The sequence below is a fragment of the Erithacus rubecula genome (genome assembly GCF_903797595.1).
Source record: "Erithacus rubecula genome assembly, chromosome: 6".
NCBI lineage: Eukaryota > Metazoa > Chordata > Aves > Passeriformes > Muscicapidae > Erithacus > Erithacus rubecula.
Genome location: NC_136688.1, coordinates 30822043 through 30843943, shown reverse-complemented (window position 1 = coordinate 30843943; position 21901 = coordinate 30822043). Strand labels below are relative to the sequence as shown.

The 21901-nt window shown below is 34.6% G+C and overlaps 1 protein-coding gene across 1 annotated transcript in view; it reads left to right on the top strand.

Moving 5' to 3' along the window:
• SPRED1 (sprouty related EVH1 domain containing 1) overlaps positions 1 to 21901 on the top strand; it is a 57272-nt gene that overhangs the window by 25752 nt on the left and 9619 nt on the right. The window contains exons 2-4 of the mRNA XM_079308095.1: positions 7708 to 7882; positions 15748 to 15916; positions 17178 to 17227. Coding sequence (XP_079164221.1) covers positions 7708 to 7882; positions 15748 to 15916; positions 17178 to 17227 — 394 coding nt within the window. The remainder of the gene's footprint in view (positions 1 to 7707; positions 7883 to 15747; positions 15917 to 17177; positions 17228 to 21901) is intronic.

The following is a 21901-nucleotide window of genomic DNA, read 5'->3' as shown; positions in this document are numbered from 1 at the left end:
AATCTAGACTGGATAGTGTTGTCTGATGAAATTTACTGGAAGTGCCAAGATGTCTTAGTTTCAGTGGAATCTGCCTTAGGCTGCAGACTTGTGCTTGTCCTAAGTTTGCTGAAGAGCTCAAGAAAATGAAAAGCTTGTGTTCCATCATTTCTTTAGATGTTTCTTTGTTTTTGCAAGGTTGGAAAGAAATGGTAACTTTTCTCACTAGAAAAACCCCAAACTAAACCTCTTTATCTTGCTTCACTTGTGGGCTCTTCCATCTTTCTCTACGTGTTTACATGTTAAACGAATCAGAATTAATATGTGGCATCAGTACCCAATAGCTTGGTAGGAAGCACGTAATGATTTCGCAGAATTAAAAGAGGGTACAGACAGTTCTGTTCTATAAATGGAATGAAGAGATTCCTGTAGATCTTCAGGAATTCTGAGGTAAGGAAGAAGCAAAAACTATGAGAATATATGCAGAGAAGGGAAGACAGGCTAGAATAGAGAGTGGATGTTTCTGGAGTTATGGCTGTCAGCTTTTAAAAATGAGGCAAATTTAAGTTGTCTGGAAGAAGCCCATTAAATTTGGAGGGTACATGAGTACCAGGATCTGACCACTTGAATTATGTTACCCATCTGCCTAAAACTGGATGGAATTTAAGCCAGAAGTCCTTGGTATCAACAGTCCTCTGTTGTGAAGCTGTGGAAGTGGTCAAAAAGCATCTTCCATGTCCCACTTATCTCATAAACTATTGCAAAGGGGTATTACATACTATATGCTATTTATTTCATTCTATTACATGTGTCCAAAACCTGTAGAGCCATCTTTGAATGCTACTTGATTATTTTTAATTTTTGTGTGGAAGGGTAGAAGGAAAATAAGTTTCTTTGGATTTTTTATTTGATTGTGTATTTTGTATTTGATGTCATTTTCTAAGTAATATGCCTTGACCAGATGGTGTTACAGAACTATTTCTATTATGAAAACTTAGGCCTTCAGAAGGCAGTTTCTTTAAAAGGAGTAAAATCCAAGTATGTGTTGTGATCTCCTTTCCTGTGGCAAAATATTACTTTATTTAACCAGGCCTCATGGATGACATACAAAAGTAATAGAAACTAGCTATATATACTACTTATCAAATAAGAGAAGATGCTGGGGAGCAGGGCTAAAATGTTTTTCACATAAATGTCAAATACTTTGTATGTAATTTTGGTGGGTTTCAAATCTTAACAGCTTCTCCATTCTTCATATGTTTTTGTGCTTTGCAAGAGTGCATACAGCAGCAGCCATTCTTCCTTGCAGCATTGATTACTTGATATGATCATAAATCTTAAATGGTCTGCATGCAGATAGGAACATTCAAACCCTATTCCTAGTTTTTTTTAAATTATTCTTATGTTTTGTCCAAGAGAACACCTCATGAGAACAATATAGTATTTTGACACTTGTTCATTTGTGTCTCATTTTCCCTTTTGAATTGTCTGTCTGCTGTTAAACAACTTTTTTTATGAGCCTCTTCTACTAAATCATAATTGTAATCATGTATTTTTGGCTCTTTCAGGATACCAGATATCCGTTCCTATTTATATAATGCTGTTTCCTATATAGCTTTTTCCTTTTGCCATTTTGGGTTCAAGCCATTTTGCTTGGTAGCTCAGGTTTCTGTAAATAGATTTTCTTCCTGTTGTTTCGTTTTGTTGGGTTTTGGGGGTTGTTATTTGACCAAAAATGTTCCATTCAGGTTTTTTTGACAAAATCCAAAGCTCTTCAGTAAACCAGTGTGGTTGCCAATATCGTAAATGTAACAGCATTTGTGTGTAGCTCCTCCTGGAAATCCATGTCTTTCCATGCAAAACTCCTCACAGAAATAAACTTCCTGGCCAAAGTAGCCATGCACATTTGCTGTTTATTGTGAGGAATACTTCTTGCCTCTTTTTAAAGGAGGAAATTTGACAAGTCTTGCATTTTACCAGCATAAGAGTTTGGTGTATGTTCTATTCATTGATATAATTTTGAAAGTAGAAGGGTGACAGCGATGTTAAGCAGAGCCTCATTTAGTAACTGTTATTCTGGCTATATCCTCTTCATTAAAAAATAATAAGATATGCTATACATTTACTTGATGTAAATTATGTTTTCTTTAGCACTTGTGCTGCATTTGCATCTCTTTCTGGTTTAGGTAAGTCATTAATATTTTGTGCCAGTGTCACTCATTCTCTAAACCTTTAGTAACAAAGGTTTAGAACACCAGCAGTATACCGAGAAAGCCACGTGGTACAGGTGGCATTACAGACTTTAGCTTAGTGGTCTGACAGTACCTTTTGGTATGTACTTATGGACATGTATGTACTCATGATCACTTCTCTAGCTGGGAATCATAAAGTCTTCTGCTGGTATTTGGATAATAAGAACCATAAAAAGCCAAGTGTGGTTCATGTATGCCCTTCTGGTAAGGCTACAAACACAAAAGTATATTGCACCAGAAGCTGGAGGGACTAAAGTATGTGTGTGAACCAGTCAAAGGTAAAGAGCCTTGATCCATGACCATTTCACATTTGGAAACCAGCCTGGAACTGTTAACTTGGGTGCCAGCAAAGATAGTATAATTTCATAGCAGAGTGTGTCACGATTTTTCAGAATGCCTTTTTTTTCCCCTTAGCCTTGTCAGAAGTGTTTAAATAGCAGTTTGCACAGTGACAACTCTTGCTTTGAAGTATCATGAATTCTTATAAATTAACCCATATGTTTATAGGTTATATTTATAAAGTTGTATTTTATTGAAATTGCTGTGCTTTGAAATATGAAATTAAAGAAAGAATGAGTGAGATTGGAAGGCATCTCTGGATGTCATCATCTGTGCTGCTCAAGGAAGGGTCACCTAAATCAGCTTACCCAGGACCATGTCCAGCTGGCTTTTGAAACTCTCCAAGGATAGAGACTCCACAACTTCTCTGAATAACCTGTGTCAGTACTCAGATACCCCCACAGTGAAAATGTGGTGGTTGATGTTCAAATGGAACTTCCTGTGTTTCAGTTTGTCCGTTGTATCTAGTGCTCTCGCTGGGCACCACTGGAAAGATACTCTGTCTATCCTCTTAGCACCTTCCCTCAACCTATTTGTATGCACTAAGAAAATACCCACGAGTCTTTTCTTCTTCTGGCTAAGCAGTCCCAGCTCTCTCAGCCTTGCCTCATATGATGGATGCTTCAGTCTTTTAATCATTGTTGTTGCACTCTGCTGGACTCACTCCAGGAGCTCCATGTCTCTAGTGTACTGGAAAGCTCAACACTGGACAAAGCTCTCCAGATGTGGCCTTGGTAGGGCTGAGTAGAGACAGAGGATCAGCTTCTGTGACCTGCTAGTGATATTGTTGGCATCCTTTGTCCAAGGGCGTGTTTTTGGCTTGTGTTCGTCTTGGTCCATATGAAACTCAAGGTCCTTTTCTTCAAATCTGCTTTCCAGCTTTGAAAAACTTATAATTCTAAATATTTTTACCAAAGCTGAAAGAGTCCGTTTCTCTTATGGTTCAGATTATAATTCCACTTGCAGATTCAGGTTTCTTGATGGTAATGGTAGTAGCTGTATAATACTAAAAAAACCAATTTGCAATTACAGTACAATTGCTTTAAGGAAGATTTCTCAAATCACTTTTGTTTTTCAGTCCTATATTAAAATAGAAATGTGCAAAACACAGTACAAGTAAAAGAATAGCAATTTTAATATGAATTAGGAGAAGGAACATTTGCATACTCCTGAAACTAGGTTAAAATATATGTAAAGCAACAAGATGGCTGCTTCCTTGCTATCCCCAACATCTCTTCCTCTTTTTCTCTGGGAAAATTATTTTGGCAGAAAATTCTAAATATTCATCCTCTTTTGCCTGGCTAATGGAATAAAGGACAAATGTAATAACATTTGTTATCTTTATTGTCTTGATATTAAATGTAAGAAATACCCCAAAGGATCAAAGTAATTTATTTTTCAAATGCACCAAAAAAAAAAAAAAAAATCATAGTGGTGAAATTTCAGTTCTGTTCCTTCCCCAGCCACCAAAAGCAGGCTTGTTCCTTAGTTGTTGAGCTGAAGGTCCCAGTCTGTCTTGGCCAGTGATGTGCTTCCGGAGATTGCACAACAGTTCATCCAGCTCATAAGTCAGTTTGGGCCCAAGAGCATTGCAATGATATAAACACACAGCTTTTGGTGGGAGGGGAGAGCCTTTAAAACCTCTTGTCAGATTTTAATGCCTGATGCTCTTAAAATGCCTGCTGCTGGCAGGCAAGGACTGCAGGTCATATCTTTCCTGTCCACTTATGGTTTGTCACCCTTTGATTTTGCCCCTAATACTTTCTTACAGCTGTTTAATTCACCCCACTTCAGATGTTGATTTTGGTATAAGAATAATCTTCATTTGATTATATTTTTAGAATGAAACTTCACACAACATATTTATATATCTTAAAATAACTTTGTTTCAGGCTTACTAGGTATAGCACTCAGACACGTGCTGTACTCCTCAGTAAGTCTTCACTGCTAGAGGGGAAAAAAAGTGTAGATAACCTTTTATTTTTTTTTTTCTCTCCTTTATTCCAATTTATAATTTCCTTTAATCACATAAGAATACCATACTCTTATCTCCTACCTGAGGCACTCAGATGTTAAGAGAGATCTGTTTCCTTAGTTGTTGAAAACTGGTCTCGAATTCCAGTGTCGTTGTCCCCAGTCTTACTGATGCTCAGTACTGACTTTAAGAAAGCAGCATGCTCCTTTGGCCAAAGTACCATTTCCTTTAAACCTTGCACTGCCTCAAGAGTTTCCATTTGCCACAACCAAAACCAGGGAGTCTCAGGAAAGGTTAGCTTCAGTACAGTAGCTTTGGACTTGCTGTTGCAATGCTGCTCTTCATGCTCCATTTCACACACTTGTGGTAGCTCTGGTACAAGGCTTTGTAAGAGCAATGCTCAACTGTTTGATTTTTCTTTTGTTCAGGTATTTCTGATAGAGCTGCTAAATGTGCAAGAGTAGGTAAAAACCTTAGGCTGTGTTAGGAAAACACTAGAGCCTTGTCTGCCCTTTTTCCCACTGGTAAGGTACACCAGCAGTTATTTGTTCTAAAGTTCCAAAGAGTAGATGGGACTATAATGCTTACAGATACAAGACTTCCGAGCACTCTCATAGCACCACTAGTGTGACAGACAGATCCTGTTTTGTTTGCCGAGGATTTTGGAAACAGCAATCATTCATAGGTCCTACCACTGCATTCTGGTTAAATGCAAACCAGCTTGTGTTGTTGCTAAAAATAGCTATTGTTATCACTTGTGAGTTCCATTCAAATATTAAAAAATCATGTTAAACAACAGCGACCAACAAAAACATAAAACTAAAAATCTCTTGTAGACTTAGGCATTGTTACAAGTACAGAATTTGTCTAGTTAATCTACCAGGTGGTTATATGGAAAAACTGTCTTGTTTCAGTTTAAGAGATTGTTCATTAAATATTACATTTTGGGGAATTTTATTTTGCACTGATGCAGTGGATTTGATAGTAGTTTCTAAAATATTTGAAGGGATAGATGTTTAAAACATTCATTTGGAATATATGGAAAGCAAATCACAAGATTATTATTAACTAGACCAGACCAGGCATCTCAGTATAAGATAGGGAGAAAAAAACCCAACACTGACAGAGAACTCTATTGAATGGGTGTAGCTTAAGCCTCTGTCTTTGCTTGTCCTTGGCAGTTCTTGGAAAGAAAATGGACATGGAATGTGAACTTCCATTTTAAGAAAAAAAATTAATGTTGTTGTAGGCTTTCTCATGTAGCCTAAGGGAAGTTCTCTTTAACTGAGCTCTTGCTGCAGTCGATTGATATACAAATAAAAGCTCTAATATTCAGATTTACGACCAAATTTATAGAGCGAATAGCTTAAAAGCTGAATTTGTGGTTCACTTAAACTAGTAGACAGTTTTTCATCTTAACCACTCATTGCATCCTATTTCTAATTGGTTTAGAGCAGAGTCAGAGTTTAGAGGCTCTTCTGAGAGAAATGAGATGAAAGACTACCTGTGTAGGAAGTGTTCAACTACAGTGTGACCTCAGCTCTGAGTGAAACACAGTGATAGAGACCAGTGAAAGAATGGTTCAACTTTCAATAATCATCGAGATGTAGCCAGTTTTATTTGCAGGTATTAGAATTGTGTGAGATGCATTCAATGAAGGATTGGATATTTCTTTACTATATTTGTCTGATGTGTTTGAGTTCTTAATTAAAAGGTGTTGGTAAAGAAATGGTGAGCAACATTGACTGAACTGTCATTTTAATATGAGATTTAGAGAGAGGAGGGGGCTTTGCAAAGGAGGCAGCAAACAAAATTCAGCTGCCTATAAGCTAAAGATTTATAGTCTTGTACAATTTTCCATTTTGCAAACCGTTATGTATTTAAGCTTTAGATGCTTGCTCTGATATATACATATATATATAGATAGACATACACACACACACACAAGTGAATCATTTGTGAATCATACATGTGTGTGAGAATGTAATATATTAATTACGCAAAAAAGCCTACCTTTGTTATTTTGGGGATTTGAGGGGAGTGTTGGAAATAAAGCAGTGATCTTCTAAAAGTGCAACAGCTTGGTGAATAGCTTTATCTCAAATACAGAAGGAGCAAGTTTGATCTCTTCTAATATTTCTTCTTCAGCCCTTAAATTTGACATCACTGGTGCTAAGTCACATAAGTACTTAAACCCTAAACCAGGAATATGTAGCAAAGATAACACCTTATTTTAAGGTGTTGAAATGTTCAGTCATCAACAATAAACTGTATTTCAAATGTAGCATCTTATCCTTGGCAAACCATGGGGTTTTCCAAGTGATGTAGTGGCAAATTCATAACCAAAACTAATTTTTTTAATTTAATTTAAAAGAAATAAATGGGAGCAGAGAGACAGGGAGGTTACCGAAATCTTTTTAGTACTCTGAAATTTGGTTTTTAAGTAATGGTATGATAATAATTTGTTTATTTTATAAAAATGCTAAATTATGAAAAAAATGTCAGATTATAAAATGTAAGTAATTTTACACACAATGCAAATACAGAAGAGAAGCAGCAAGTAGACACTGCAAATATGGATTTTAAGTAGTTGAAACTGATTCTGTTTTCAAGACCTACAGTGTGTGTCCTGACCTACCCTTGCAGAAGATGGGTTATATGCATGAGGAAGAGGGATAGATAAAGGGAAGCAGAGTTTCTGGCTAGAAGCCTGATCTTGTTTAGATTTCAGTGACAGAAGGCCTGACCTCTTTCTGTTTGCTTGTTCTCTTTTCTGTGCAATTTCATGGTGGCTGACTGGCTTCATGATTAGTCTAAAATAAATCAGGAGTTGATTCTTATTCTCTTTCTGGCCCTCTAGCTAGATAATTGAGTTAAAGTTTTTAGAAGAATATGAGTTTTGATTTGGCAACCATATTCTCTGGTTAAGCCTCTTTACAAAAGATCACGAGCTCTGAGAAGTCCTAATGAAGGCATAAAAATACAGAGAAACATTTTTTAGAGAGTGGCCTTAAATTGTTTTCTTCTAGGTGATGTTTGTGCAAGTCCAGTGTTAATTATTGTGATCTTGGTTGTGGGTTTGTTGGTTTTGTTTTGTTTTTTACTAGACTTAGGTTGTTTATGTTTATGGAAAACTAATTTCTTCTTTTGCTTCTCTTTCAGTAATAGTTATGCACGAGTGCGAGCTGTGGTGATGACCCGGGATGACTCAAGTGGTGGATGGTTACCACTTGGAGGGGGTGGACTAAGCTGTGTCACAGTCTTCAAAGTCATTCCCCAGGAAGAGAATAGCTGTGCTGATTTTCTTATCCATGGAGAACGACTCAGGGATAAAACGGTAACAATTTGCATCTATTTAATGATCATATTAAAACTATGTGGGACATTAAGTATAGATGCTTGCTTATTATTGCCTATAGACTACAAAGTAAATTTATAGTTTGTCTAATGCTGTTGCTGAACTCTTCTATGTCAGTGATTGTGTACCAAAAGAGCCAGTTATTTGTTTTAAATGTAATACCCTGCTTTTTTTAGAATCAAGCACATTGATTTTTTAGAAACTCTCCATCCATTTTGGGAAAAATTTTGCTATTAATTTTTTTTCTAATGGAAGATTAGAGTTAAATCTTGTTTCTATACCAGTTATAACTGCATTTAGGAGGAGTGTTGAAAATGAGAACTTTATTAAGAACATGAAATTCCTTGGTAGTGATTTGGTTAGCTGTGGAATATGGCTGTGACAAATAGAAGCCATTTTATGTGTGAACAACTTTATATTGAAAGACAACTTGAAGCTGACAGGTCCAAGAATTGGCCTGGTTTGATGAACACATAGACAGTATTTGTTCATCAGCTACCTTAGATAAAATACCAGTTATAAACATCTCTTAAGACACTTCATGAAAAATCAACCTTACAAAAGGAAAACTGGTGCAGGATCTCAGCCATTTCTACATGCAGACCTAAGAGAGACAAAACAGATTTCTCAATGGGGCTGTGTCTTACTGTGGGAACAAGGAAGAGTGGAGAAAGCATAAAAGCTCTGTCTTCATGACTTTTTTCAAGAATTTATTCTTTTCTGCAAATGAACTTTGACTCCTCTGTAAGCTTAAGAGATAAAATTACTTCTTATAGTGTACTGCTGACCCTTCCTCAAGCACACCAGTTTCTCCCAAGGCAGGACTGCTGAGTTTTGTGCCTTGAGTGTGACTATTGTAGGAAGGGAGCATATAAATAGAAATTCTGCTGACTCAGTTGTTTCAGTGGGGCATAGCGCTATTAGCAGAGTACCCTGTGTTCCCGCATAGCTACGTGCACCTGCAGTTCCTTCCTCACTTTGCACTAGTTCCCTTTAGAACTTTTTTTAGCCTTGTCGAGGCTCTTTCTGAGATGGTTAATTGCATTTAGAGATACTTGATAATTTTTTTTCTTAATACTTGGAATATTCACAGCTTGCCTTAAGAGTAATCAAATGCTCCAAACTAGAGACTGTCTTAACGTTTTGCCTGCGTGCATATAAATATGTCTGGCCATCAGTGTTCTGATCTGTTTGCAGTGTCCTCTCTCCCATTTCCCTTAGACAAGAACTTGTTTTGTTTCCACTTCTGGTAGAAGGTTTTAAATGTTTCTCCCCCTCTTCCTGTCTAAAATCAAGCTCATGTTAGCATGAATATGTTTTCCAAACCTTTATTGTCTTGAACAGTTTGTTTTGTTTTCGGTTTTTTGTGTGTGTCCCATCCTGTGTCCATCTGTCTTCCTTGTACTTGTCCCTCAAATGTGACCTAAATAGTCTGTCAGGGCAGATTGTAATCTTGCTGTAGTTCTGGGAAGTTTCTCTTGGAAACCAGCCCCTTGAAAGCACAGGATAAAAGGTGGAAGTGCAACTTTTAACATCTCTCCTGTGTCTATTGAATAAAGCTCAAGGAACTAACAAATATGGATTCAGGGTGTGGAGAAGAACACTGGACAGTCAGTAATTCTTTGATAACTGAATGAAAGGTCACTTTGTGTTCATGTATTTCTACAGACTTCAGATAATGTAATTCTAAGCTAATATGTAATGAATTAACAACCAAGTGGTGTGGTATGCAACAATACCCCACTTGGCACAGAAGAACCAAGATCCTACACCAAGATATGTGATCATAACAAAATTAGATCATGACACTTATTTAGAAGGGCAGAAGATAACAGGTATTGAAAGAGAAATTCTTTTGGACATGTCACTGATTTAAAAACTGTTCTGATCATTATGCTTTCAATATGGTTAATGGTTTTACATTCATTCTTAGGATATTCCTGTGGATTCACTGTTCAAGCATAAATTTTAACCTCTTCTTTAATGAAGACGAACATTTGGGGGTCTTAGTCCAAACAGAAGTGACATGTGACTATTTTATTTTATAATAATTATATATTTTATTCTTTTATTTAGAAGTAAAGCAAAAGTGGAAACCACTGTATTTGCTATTGAATAGAGCCCAAATATTTTGATCATCTTCAGATTTTGCAGAAGTGTTATGCTGAATCTACTGTTTCTGTGCACCAACTTCCCTCTAGTCTCATTTTAGAATGCCCTTAGTAAATCTCACTGCTTGAATAATCTTTGGAGTTAGTATGCTGTTTAGTTGGTTGCTCTATAATTGTATTTGAAAAGAGAGTATAATTTATTTTTTTTTAAACTTCCTAAACAGTTTCTAACATTTCAGTTATTCAGACTTTGAGTACATGTCTCTTCAGGAATGTTTAATTAATAATCTACTGTAATATCCACAAGTCACTTGGACCATAGTTTCCAGTTCACTAACTTTTTTGCAAGGTACACACAGCTGTTTCTGAAAATACTTCTATGGATTAAAAGAGAAAGTCATCTTTATAAATTAACTTCCACACATTCTCTAAAGCTACATTACACATTGCTAAAATACCTTTCTAATCAAGATTATATCTTGATTTTCTCTGGCTAATAAGTATCTTCTTTTGTGAACTGGCCTAGCTTCCAGAAAATGTATAGAAATTCCCTTATCCAGGGAACCTAGAATGTGGAACTTGGAGCACTTTTCAGTGACATGGGGAAACATAGGTTTTGAAATATCTTAGATTAGAAAGTAAACAGAGTTCAGATCTATGGCTTTTGCGTAAGATAAATGGGAATCATAGTGCCAGTATAATTGTTTAACCAATGTGTCAGTAGAAAGGTGGAATTCTCTCCCAAAGCAGCTCCATAGGTGAGGTATTTGATGGAGCTATCTTCCAGATGCCTCTTAAATGGTTATACTGAAGAAGAATTAATTTACTTTAGTTGCTGCTTCTGACGCTACATTGCAGATCTATTCCAGTGTGCCACATCTTCCCTATTTTATAGGCTATGCAGGCATTTAATTACAGCTGTAGATCTCAATCTGTAAGTCAGCTGTATAAATTAAATACTCTGGAATTAACATAAAAATATTGAAGATCCTTGTTTGAGAGGGCTTGTGTTGTTTCTTTCTAGACCTGAGGTTGTTGTCAGGCCTTCTGTGAACCAGTTTCAGACTACATGTAGAACTTCCAAAATTTTTGTGCAGTACAGAGCTATTTAAAATATCTTGTGGCATTAACAAAAGCATCCTAGTTATCTGAGAAAAAATCAAAGTGGTGGCACCATTGAATTAATTTGAAAGAGAATGCTCCCTGCTAGTTTGCTTAGGTTGTTTAGATTTGTGTTGGAATGTAAGGGTATTTCATGAAGACTTTTCACATAATTACACATTTCCCCCTTTATTATAATCACCTTCCTAGACCAGGCTCCAGCCAGTCTGCTTGGAACAATTGCACTCCCTCGTAACCTGGTCAGGTCTGCTGTTCTCTCTTTCTGTGTTTACAGGAGCTCTCTTCTATCTTAACAGCACTTGTGCTAAAACATATTAGGCTCAAAGTTACTGGTTTTTGGGCTTTTGTGAATTTTGCCTTCTTGAATGAAAAATCTATTAGATTTCTCTGGTTTATTTTCTTCTCCAGACTTTTACCATATAAGTTTTTATCAAAGGATGAAAAAAAAAATATTACTAGTGTCTTTCAGATCATGAATCAAGAGTGACAAAGTTTGAAATCTTTCCTTTGAATAAAATCAAATTGTGTAAAGGGAGAGACACAAAGCTGAAGCTGAATATAAATACCACTCTCTTCTAAAAACCTGCTGTTAACTACTTAATATTTACTTTTTGCATTGTCTTTAAAGTTTGAGGGAAGGTTGGTTCTGATGGGCTGTAGTACAGCCCTTACATCATCTTTGTTTTTGAACTGAGCCAAAAGAAGTATGCATAGAATAATTATGTCATATGGTTTCTGTGGCACTGGGTTCATATACCCTGTAGCATGAATATACTCAGGTCATGCTTCTTGTTCCCAAGAGTAAAGCAGAAAAGACATTTAAAAACTATGTGCTTATGTTTGTAGATTTGGATTAGGAATGAGAAAAAGACAGGCTGTCTGTCTAAAACGTGCTCTTGCAAGCTTTGAAAGTACAGCTAGAAACCAGTAAAATAGTATCCAGTGTTTCAAAGTGTTCAATTATTTGGTCTATTACTAAGAAATAAATTTTTACCAAATGCAAAAGTTTGGATTTTTTCTCTTTTTTTCTGAAATAAACTCTAAATAATGATATCATATCTTAAATACTCATTTCTGTTTAAAAATATTTGGATTTTAAGTGCCAAAGTACAAAATTTCTATCTCTGGGGATTGATCTTGTCTACATAAGCTAGATATACTTTATTGTCTTTAAAGAATTTAATTTTTAGAGGTGAGGAAAGAAACATTAAGCAAACAAGTATTTTTGGGTAGCAGTGGATTCATTAATGTTACCCTTAATTACATCTAGATATTTAAAAGATTTTTGTCATTAAACAGGAGACATACAGCTCTATTTAAGCTCTGAGAATTTAAATTTTGGTCATGTGGATCTGGTTTTCTTTTGTCTTAGGTCTGATGATTCTGCAACATTTTCTATTATGTGCCAAAGCAGATGTTTCAGATTGGAATGGAAGTCAATATTAAGTCCCAAATGAAGAAATCCTTCAGAACAGTAATCCATGGGGTGTTTTTTAAAATGAAATTTAGTTAAGCTGTAGGCACTTTATTTACAATTTTTCAGGGCTTTGCAGTTCTTGTCCCTGGAGATCATGGGGAAGGTCTTCCTAAAAAGCTTTGGGAGTATGTATTTTGGATAACTTTGTGGGGGAATATATGATGTTCACCTATGATGTGGAGAGTTCTGAACCATAGCAAAATACACTAAAAAATTATTGGAGTTTTGAAATACATCTGCATAGAAAAAGCTTGGTTTCCATTTCCAGGCCTTGGAGAATATGTGTATGAGGATACTTCCTCCCCAACCCTATAATAGTTTGCATGCTTGAGATCAGGAAGCCTTTGGCAAAATTAAGTTTTACAGTTTAAAAATTCACAATTCCTGCAAAGCACAGGACTGTTTCAGAGAGAGAAAAATGCTTCCGGGGATGGTTGGTATTTTTATTTGATTTGGATTTTTTTTATTTCTGGATGTAACAAATACTATTGAAGGCCTGGATGTTTATAAATTTGTGTCCCACTGCTAATTGAAACCTATAGGTTTTCAGTTTTCTCTGAAATAGAGCAGGCTTCAAGTCTTGCTTGTATAGATTCTTATATCTGATAACACATACAATTTTAATGCAACATATTTTTCCCTTTTCAATGTCCTTTCACTTATATCTTCTGTGTTAACCAGTCTGTTTTCATACTGGTTTAGATGGGAAAAATCAGTGTCACCCCCTCAAATGTGTTGTTTCCTTGAATGAAGTTGAAAAAATTTACAGTGTTGCATGGGATGTTTACTTGTTTTGTTAATCATAGCTTGTTATATAAAATGTGGGGGTTGGAAGTGGCAGATGAGTGTTGCTTTTTGGGCTGGAGGGAGTTAGTTTGGGAATTTGTAGCTTGGTTTGTGTGTCTTTGAAAACCATAGCTTCTACTCAGTGAAATTTTAATCCAGTTTTTATCTCTAGTGGTAAAATTGTGACTGGGTTTGAATTTTCAGTATGAAGTAATATAGATTAATGCCTTTGGAATCAGAAATTCATTGTAATGGTATAAAATCAGACTTGCAGTACTTTTTGTTGATGTTTTGGATGACACTGCACACAAAATAAATAGTTGGTGTTAGTGTATTAGAGATCCCCCTCAAGAGCTCTCACACCTTGAAAAGTCAGTGTTGTGAGAAGCCTTCATTTTTAACTGCTTTTTCAAAGAGGAAGCAAGTTTAAAACCATCCAGAGGAACAAAGAACTGTTATTTGATGCACCTTAGAACTGCAGAATAATCCTTTTTTAATTCTCCAACAATTTTTTCTGCAGACCTACAGGAAGCAGATTCCTTTTTACGTTTCTTGTATGCAGTTTTGCCTACATGTTGTTGACCATTTAGGGAGATCTGAGTGGAGAATAGAAAAAAATATTTAATGCTGTAGGATTATATATGTGCAGAAAGAATATTATCCTTCTAGAGGCAGAGGTAAAAGGCAGTATTAGTTGAGAGGAGATGATTACCGGTGGGTTGTAGGGGGAATAAATAATGAAGGGCAAAAGATAAAAACCTATTTGCCTATGTAATAATTTGACAATGAAATGAGAAAATGAACACTAAGAATATGTAAGAATAACCTGAGTATTGGTATGTATATATGTTTGGGGTTTTTTTTTAAGTTTGAGGAGTTTTCTCAATATAATTGTTTATACTTAAGCTAGTTTTACCATATACTATGAGGAATTCTATATTTTTTCTTTTAAAAATCCACATATGTAACAAAGCAATCAATTAAAATTCTGAAAGTGTATCAATGAAATAATAGAATGTCACTGAAATGATAGAACATCATTGAAATTATAGAATATTGAAATTCCTCATTCATCTCAGTCTGCGTAGCCCTTCATCATCAAATACAGAGAGACACATTGTCTTGCTGGGAGCTTTATTACACTTCTATGGGAACAGATCACTGCATCTCCCTCCATACCTTCTTGTTCACATAGGATTTTTTTTTAATCAAGAAACACTCAATGCAACAATGTTTCTTAAAATAATTTTTGCCAGTAAATATGCAAATATAGTTTTAAAACCAGACTCTTTGAAGGGAAAAATGATAAAGCTTTCCAGTACCTGAAGGGAACCTGCAAAAAAAAATGGAGAGGGATTATTTGACAGAGCATATAGTGACAGGAAGAGGCAGAATGGCTTCAAATTTAAAGAGGATGGATTTAGATTAGATACTAGGAAAGAATTCTTTATTGTGAGGGTGGTAACAGGTGGTCCAGAAAAGTGGTGGATGCTCCATTCCTGGAAGTGTTCAAGGCCATTTTGGATGGAGCTGTGAGCAGCCTAGTCTGGTGGAAGGTCTCCCTGCCTGTGGCAGTGGGGTTGGAACTAGATGGCCTTTGAGGTTTCTTTCAATCCAAACCATTTTATGATTCTATGTGAAGACTGTGGCTTTGCTTTATAACTGAATGTGCATGTATACCTGTAATGATTTTATAGCCAAATAATTCTATTATTTACAGTTACTGGTTTTTTATAGTTCAACATGAGCCACAAATTAATTTTTGTCTAGTATAATCATTAAAATCTTAGGTTTTATTAATTTTATTTTTTCAAAAACAATTCTCTTGTATTACTTTCACTTGTCTAGTAGCCTTTCTGGGAGAAATCTAAATATCTGCCTGAAAGCAGCATGAAGTTAGTCTAGTCCTAAAAGATTTTGTAGATCCTAGTGATACAGTAAAACTTTGTATCAGCACACAATGCTTTTTGCAGGAGATGTGACCTATTTCATTTACTGAACATCTGCCAAGTCTGTACTGGTTGTTGCAGTTATGAGATACTTTTGTGGCTATGAGATTTTGGAATAGGAAGATTGACTCAGTAAACAAATAGTATCTTCAACCCATACCACTAAGTGAATGCCAACCATACCAACTGATAGTGAATACTTTGGCTGTAATGGAAATGAATTTAAAATTATATCCTTGTAGCAGTAAGAAATTTCAAGAGACCTCTATGAATTATGTTTTAGGTAGTTCACAAAGACTAGTTTTTGTTCTCAAATTTGATATCTTTTTACTGATTTTTTTTTTTTTTTTTTTTTTTTTTTGTCATTGATATATTTTCCTTCTGTTTTCTTTCTGAAAGGTGGTCTTGGAATGCACATTAAAGAAAGACCTTGTTTACAACAAAGTTACTCCTACTTTTTACCACTGGAAGATTGATGACAAAAAGTTTGGCCTCACATTTCAGAGTCCTGCTGATGCAAGAGCATTTGATAGAGGTATTCGGAGAGCAGTAGAGGATATTTCTCAAGGTACATATTTCATGTGAAAGATTTGGTGGGATGGAAGAATATTGAGTGTTTGCTAAAAAGGATGCTAGCACTTTGTGTAACATTTACATTGACTGTATTTAAGGATGTGGATTAAACTCTAGTATATTGGGATTTTAATAGTTTTTGAAATAGTACTTCTGGCATTTCTAAAGTGCCGTTCATTCAAGTGTCTTAAAGTGTTTCACAAACACTAATAAGGTAATTGCCTGAAACATCCCTACATAATAAAGCATTGCCTCTTTCTTTTAGACATGAAGAAATGGAGGAAGCTGGATCTTAGAAGCTTTTTGCAAGTCCTGTGTTCTTGTAGGATAAGCTGGGAAGTTGAATGATTTGTGACCTGTTGAGTTCTCTCTTTATCTGCACGTACTCTCAGTTAATAGTTTTATTTTTTACTAACAGCTGAGTTAGTAGTGGTTCTGCATTCATCATAGTTCTGAGGACAGGTTTTTTTAGGAAGAGAAGAATAATTTATTCAGACAGCAATATGGCCAGCTGGCTCCAGAGCTTCACTGAATTAATGGAAACCAGTGAGCAAACTGAAGGATATCATGAAGCCTAGATTCTGAACTGAAAATAAAATAAATGTATTGCTAGATTGATACAGGAAGGGAAGAGAACAGGTGTCTGTTGAATTGAAAGAGCATCTCTTTTAGGCTTGTGAAAAGTAATTTTAGGGATTTTATGTGTGTTATCCTACTAATCCTGCTAAGTGAGGACCATGTTTCTGAAGCGAAATGCTCTTTGACATGCTCTAATGGCTGCTTTGGAATTGTGTTGGTATGATCCATATCCCTTCAAGACAAATAATTAGAGAACATGAGAGTCATTTTTTTTTCTCTTAGAGTTTCACGGTTTCATTTTCTGCTGATTTATAGCAAAATACAGCACTGTGTGCATTCATGCCAACCAAATGTCTGTCTTTAATTTTCAAAATGCCATATTAAAAGGAATATACTCCCTTGCTTCTCACTGCTGATGACACTTTGAAAATGCTTTTATAGGGAAGGTGGGAAACAAGAAGAGTGTGGCTAGGAACACTCAGTATAGAAAATGCAGAGTGTAGAAATTAATGATGCCTACTAAATCAACTTGAAATGCAATGAACTATACCTTAAAGTAAACAAGAATATTTATATCATCATCACTGGATATTGAGAAATGGTGTGGATTACTGGAAGGAGTAAGTGGTAAATACAAAGAAAATAACCTTGTCTACTTTTTTTTTCTTTATATGAAGGTTATCCACCCTCCCAAAATGATCTTGAAGTGGCAGAAGACTGCTTTCAAGTGAGTAAATTTTTAATTAATTGTGCATTTTTTCTTTTACAAATGTACTCAACAAATTTTGCTCTGATTAGTGAGAATAAGCAAAATAAGAGCAATAGCAAAATTCAGTTTAATTAAATAAGTTCCAGAAGAATTATATCGAAGACTTATAATATTGTCTGTCCTAAATAAAGTAGTTATTATTTAATCCGTAGGATCATTAAGTATCCTGAGTTTAATTTTTGCGTTCAAAATGTCTGTTCAAGTTATGTTCTCTTTGATATTATTAAGTATGAAATATTCTTCTGGGAAACAGAAAATAGAGGGATAAAGAATCTTTTTCCTTGTACATCTTGTTTGTTGTCTTAGATTTCACTTTGCAATGATAAAACATTTCTAACATCAAATGGTTGGAGTTGAAAAGATGCTGAGACAATGGTTAAAAGAATCTAGTCCAAACAAAGACAGAAGTTCAGACAATTCTTAAAAGTACTCTGAAGATAAAATAGTCACTTCTTGAGATTCCAAGTTTTTATTGATCCTTTTTTTGCACTATTCAATTTCTGTAGGTCATAATCATATCACGTACCATACATTGTGGAGATACATATACACACACAGAGTAAATAAGTATAACTGAGTAAATCCTACTTGTGTCTATGTATACTTGCTATTTTTTCCTTCTTATTTATGATTTTAGGGAAAGTCATGTCTTCATTCCCACATAAATTCAGTTTTCGGAATGCAGAAATTAAAATTAATATGAAGATGGTAAATAAACAAGTTGACTCCATGGTCTTGGTGACTATTCAGAAAACTAATAGTGTTGCTAAGTGATTTCTTCTGGGAAACAGTCTTGTCACTTATGCAATAATAAATCCTGTGTCAGTGTAAATAGATCCAGCGTAGAACCTCTAGAATGCAAAATCAAGAAAATTAGCAGCTGACTTTGAAGATATTATGATAGACTGAGAGTCAAGTACTTAGGATACTGCAATGCAGTGGCAATACAGAAGTCTCCTGATATCTTTTCATTTTATGGCAGAAGAAATTTATTTCTTTGTGTAAGTGTTGGCTGTGTAACCACCTGTTGTTCTTTACTTATAGTGCTTTTTTAAAGGCATTTGGAAGTAAAATTGCTATAAATATTAGATATTTCAGATTTTAAAAAGAAAGGAGAATTTGACAGGATGAAGGAAATATGTTCCAAAGTTAATGCAGTCCTTAATCAGCTCTTGAAAGACTTGCTTAAACATGCTTTGTTGCAAGGATTAATAATTTAACAGTTTCTACAGGCCTAATGAGATTAGAACAAACCAATTACCTCTTGATTTTGCTGCCTAGTTATTACTTTTCTATATAAGGATGCCAAAATTGAGCAAAATACCTGAAATTCATTATAGTTACAAAATTTTTATTGGGAAAGTGGAGAAAGTGTATTTCCAATATCTCATCTATATACATGTGATATCAATACACTACCTATTTATATATATAAATATAGGTTTACTTTATGTTCCATTTAAAAAAATTAATGTATATTTTTTTTAAAATGTCTGTAAACCAGATATCATGCACAATATATGTATTACAGGTAAAAACAATCTTGTGTGGTACAAACTGCTGGCAGAACTATCTTTTACATTCTATACAGGAAAACATACTTAATGACTTCATCACAACTGACATTTCTTAACTGTGGATTTGTGGTGTGGATAGATGTCCTGTTTTCTAGAAACAAAAAAGCTAGCCAGTATCTCTTACCATATCTACACACCAAAGTGAAATAAGTGATAGTAACATTGCTTATCAATAGCAATACCAGAAGGGAGGAAAACAAAGAAATGCAGAGTAAACTGAATCCACCCTGGTTTAGCTCATCTAAATCAGGTTTATGTATCAATAATGAAGCTGTAATTGCAGTTTATGATATGAGCATGAGTGTAGAAAAGCTTTACACCATTTTATTTACAGGCATCAGGTCTGGTCTCCAAGAATACATTTGAAATACCAAATAGTCCACATTCTCTTTCAAATAAATTCCCTCCCTTCCAAGACTGATACTCTGATAAGTGATACTGGATACACCAGGGTCTTTTCAACTTAATGCATAAGACCATCATTGTTTAAAGATAATATATTGAGTATTTGAAAAGTCATGTTGATTTGTCCTGAATTCTTACTACTTCTATGTAGTTTAATGGTTTTTTGTTTTTCTGTTTATTTTATGAGCTGTTTTCCAAAGTCTCTATTAGTATTTTTGAGTGTGTTTTGGAGTATATCTATACAATGGCATTTTGGAGTGTGGATAGAATATTAAAGAGTAGTTTTTTCTATACTGTTCTAGCTATCTTACACAGCAGAAATAATATATTTAGTAGTAAAATCCTATATTTGAGGTATAAATGTATTTAGTATTAGTATTTAGTTTGTACATAAATTTCATTAGCCGTGGCTTGTTTTTAGTGTTTGGTTTTATTAATGAAGAGGACTAGATGATGAAGAAAGCTAAAACATGCTTCCTAAGTTATTTTACTAGCTGGCTATATTTGGAGCTGCAGAGAGCAAATAAAATGATCCAAAGGAGATCAAAAATTATCATCTCAGTGTAAAATCTTAATACTTCCTTGTAATAAGTATTATCACATTTTATAGAAGTAGTTAGCAGAAATAGTGATTGTCCAAAAGTTGTACATTCGTATTTTATATGTAAATCCAAAGCCTGAACTTTTGTCTTGTGCCTACTAGGCTAGCAATTGACTTGCTCCTTTATACCTTGGTTCACTAAATTTTTAATTTTTTTATTTTTCATTTTGTAAATAAAATCTCCCAGAGAAAGCATTATTTTTGCTGAAGATCAATTTTATCATTTTAAGAAGACATAGCTTCGTTATAGTTTCTTTAGCCTCTCTGTTGTTTACAAATAATGTTAAAATCCTAGTATTAAAATAATATGATCACTTAGGGGTTTTCATGGTTGCCTGAATTATTGCAATTATTTTTAATTGTTTAATTAACTTATTAGCTGCAAATTGTTCATATCATCAAGTAAGGCCTAGTCTTACCAGATTCATTTCAAACAGAAATGCACAAATTAGTTAAGGCAGAGCTATCTGACTTTCTGTAATTTTGGTAAATGGAAGCTGGAAAAGTATATGTACTTATGTGGAAATATGCAGTGGGAATTTGTTTTTTTAGGAAGTTTAGATATTACTAATATAAAACCTTGCATCGTGAGTGTAGTAAATGACCAGCTTGAATAAGTCAGTTTGCTTGTTTGTTAAAGGACCTGGCTCAGGTTCTTTTCCTCTATCAAATATGAACAAGTTGCTATAAAACTCACCTAGCTTAACTGAAAAAAATAACAAAAAAGTCTTTTTCAAAGTAAATCTAAATTAAATCTAGAGCTCATACAACTAAAATTGGTTTTTTGGAGGTTTTGGATCCTCTAAGGCATAAGTGTAGCTTTTGTGAACTGAAATATAGAGTAGTTGAGCTTTACTTCCTTTCAGTTTTTGTTGATTCAGCCATATTGGTGTTATTTATAGGCTACCAACACATTTTAACAGTTTTGAAGTAATAAGAATTGGATCACTTATGCTTTTGAGTTTCTTACTACTGGCAGAAGAAAACTGTAGACTGATAAATTTTAAGCAGAAAATAAAAAGTTTGGGTTGTTTCTTCAGAAATAAGCACACTGGACTTTGTTAACAGGAAGGTGGAAAGGCTTGCAACTTACATGCCTCTTAAGTGGTTTTGGTGCAGGCAGGGAAGACATTAATTGTTCATGTGCCTCTCTGTAAATACACTATTTAGTGTCCTCTTCATAAGGGCCTTCAATGACCACTCAATTTATTTTGTGTCTAACAAAATGTTTGCAGAAGCTTTATTTTACAAAACTAACATTGCGACTTGTAAGGAAATAAAAAATTATTTACCCTTGACACGTTCTAATTTTTTATGGATAAGACAATATTACATAGTAAAACACTAAAGATTAGAAATATTTTGTACGGTTAATAAATTGTTAGGTCCAGTTCTTAGAACTAAAAGTAATGCTGATTCATATTATTGATTTCAAATAAATATTCATATATTGTGCTAAATAGTTTTGTTTTATTAAGCTTTTTTTTGTGTGTGTTGGAGTTGTATATTAAAAACAGAAGGAATTATAAATTTTTTTTCCTCACTGTGTTCCTAGCAGTCTCCTTACATGTAGTGTTCTCTATCTATTCAATGGAAAAGCCTTTGCAGAAAGAGTCATATCAAATGTCTTCTTTTTTAGTTTAAACTGTACAAAATAGAGTAATCTAGGTAATATTTCAGCCTATGTCAGAAAATAATATTGCTCCATCAGTCTCAGAAATAGCCAAAGCAGAAAGAAGTCATTCAGATTTTTTTTAAACCTGTGTCATTTATTCAGAACTGAAAAATTAAGGAAAAAGCATTTAAACATTTCTTCTTGTTAGCACCAAAAGCAGATTTTCGGGCCTCATGGGAAGTAAATGCAGGAACTGGGATGCAGCGGAAATGTGGTCTCTCATCCATCCTTCTGTGTAATCATTAAACTTACTTAGAGGAGAACATTTTTAACAATGTTTGCAGAACAATGTTGAATTCTCTCCCAGACTTAACTCTGGCAAAGTGGGAGAAGTAAGGAGAGAAAATTTGAAGAACAAGAGAAGCTCAGTCTGG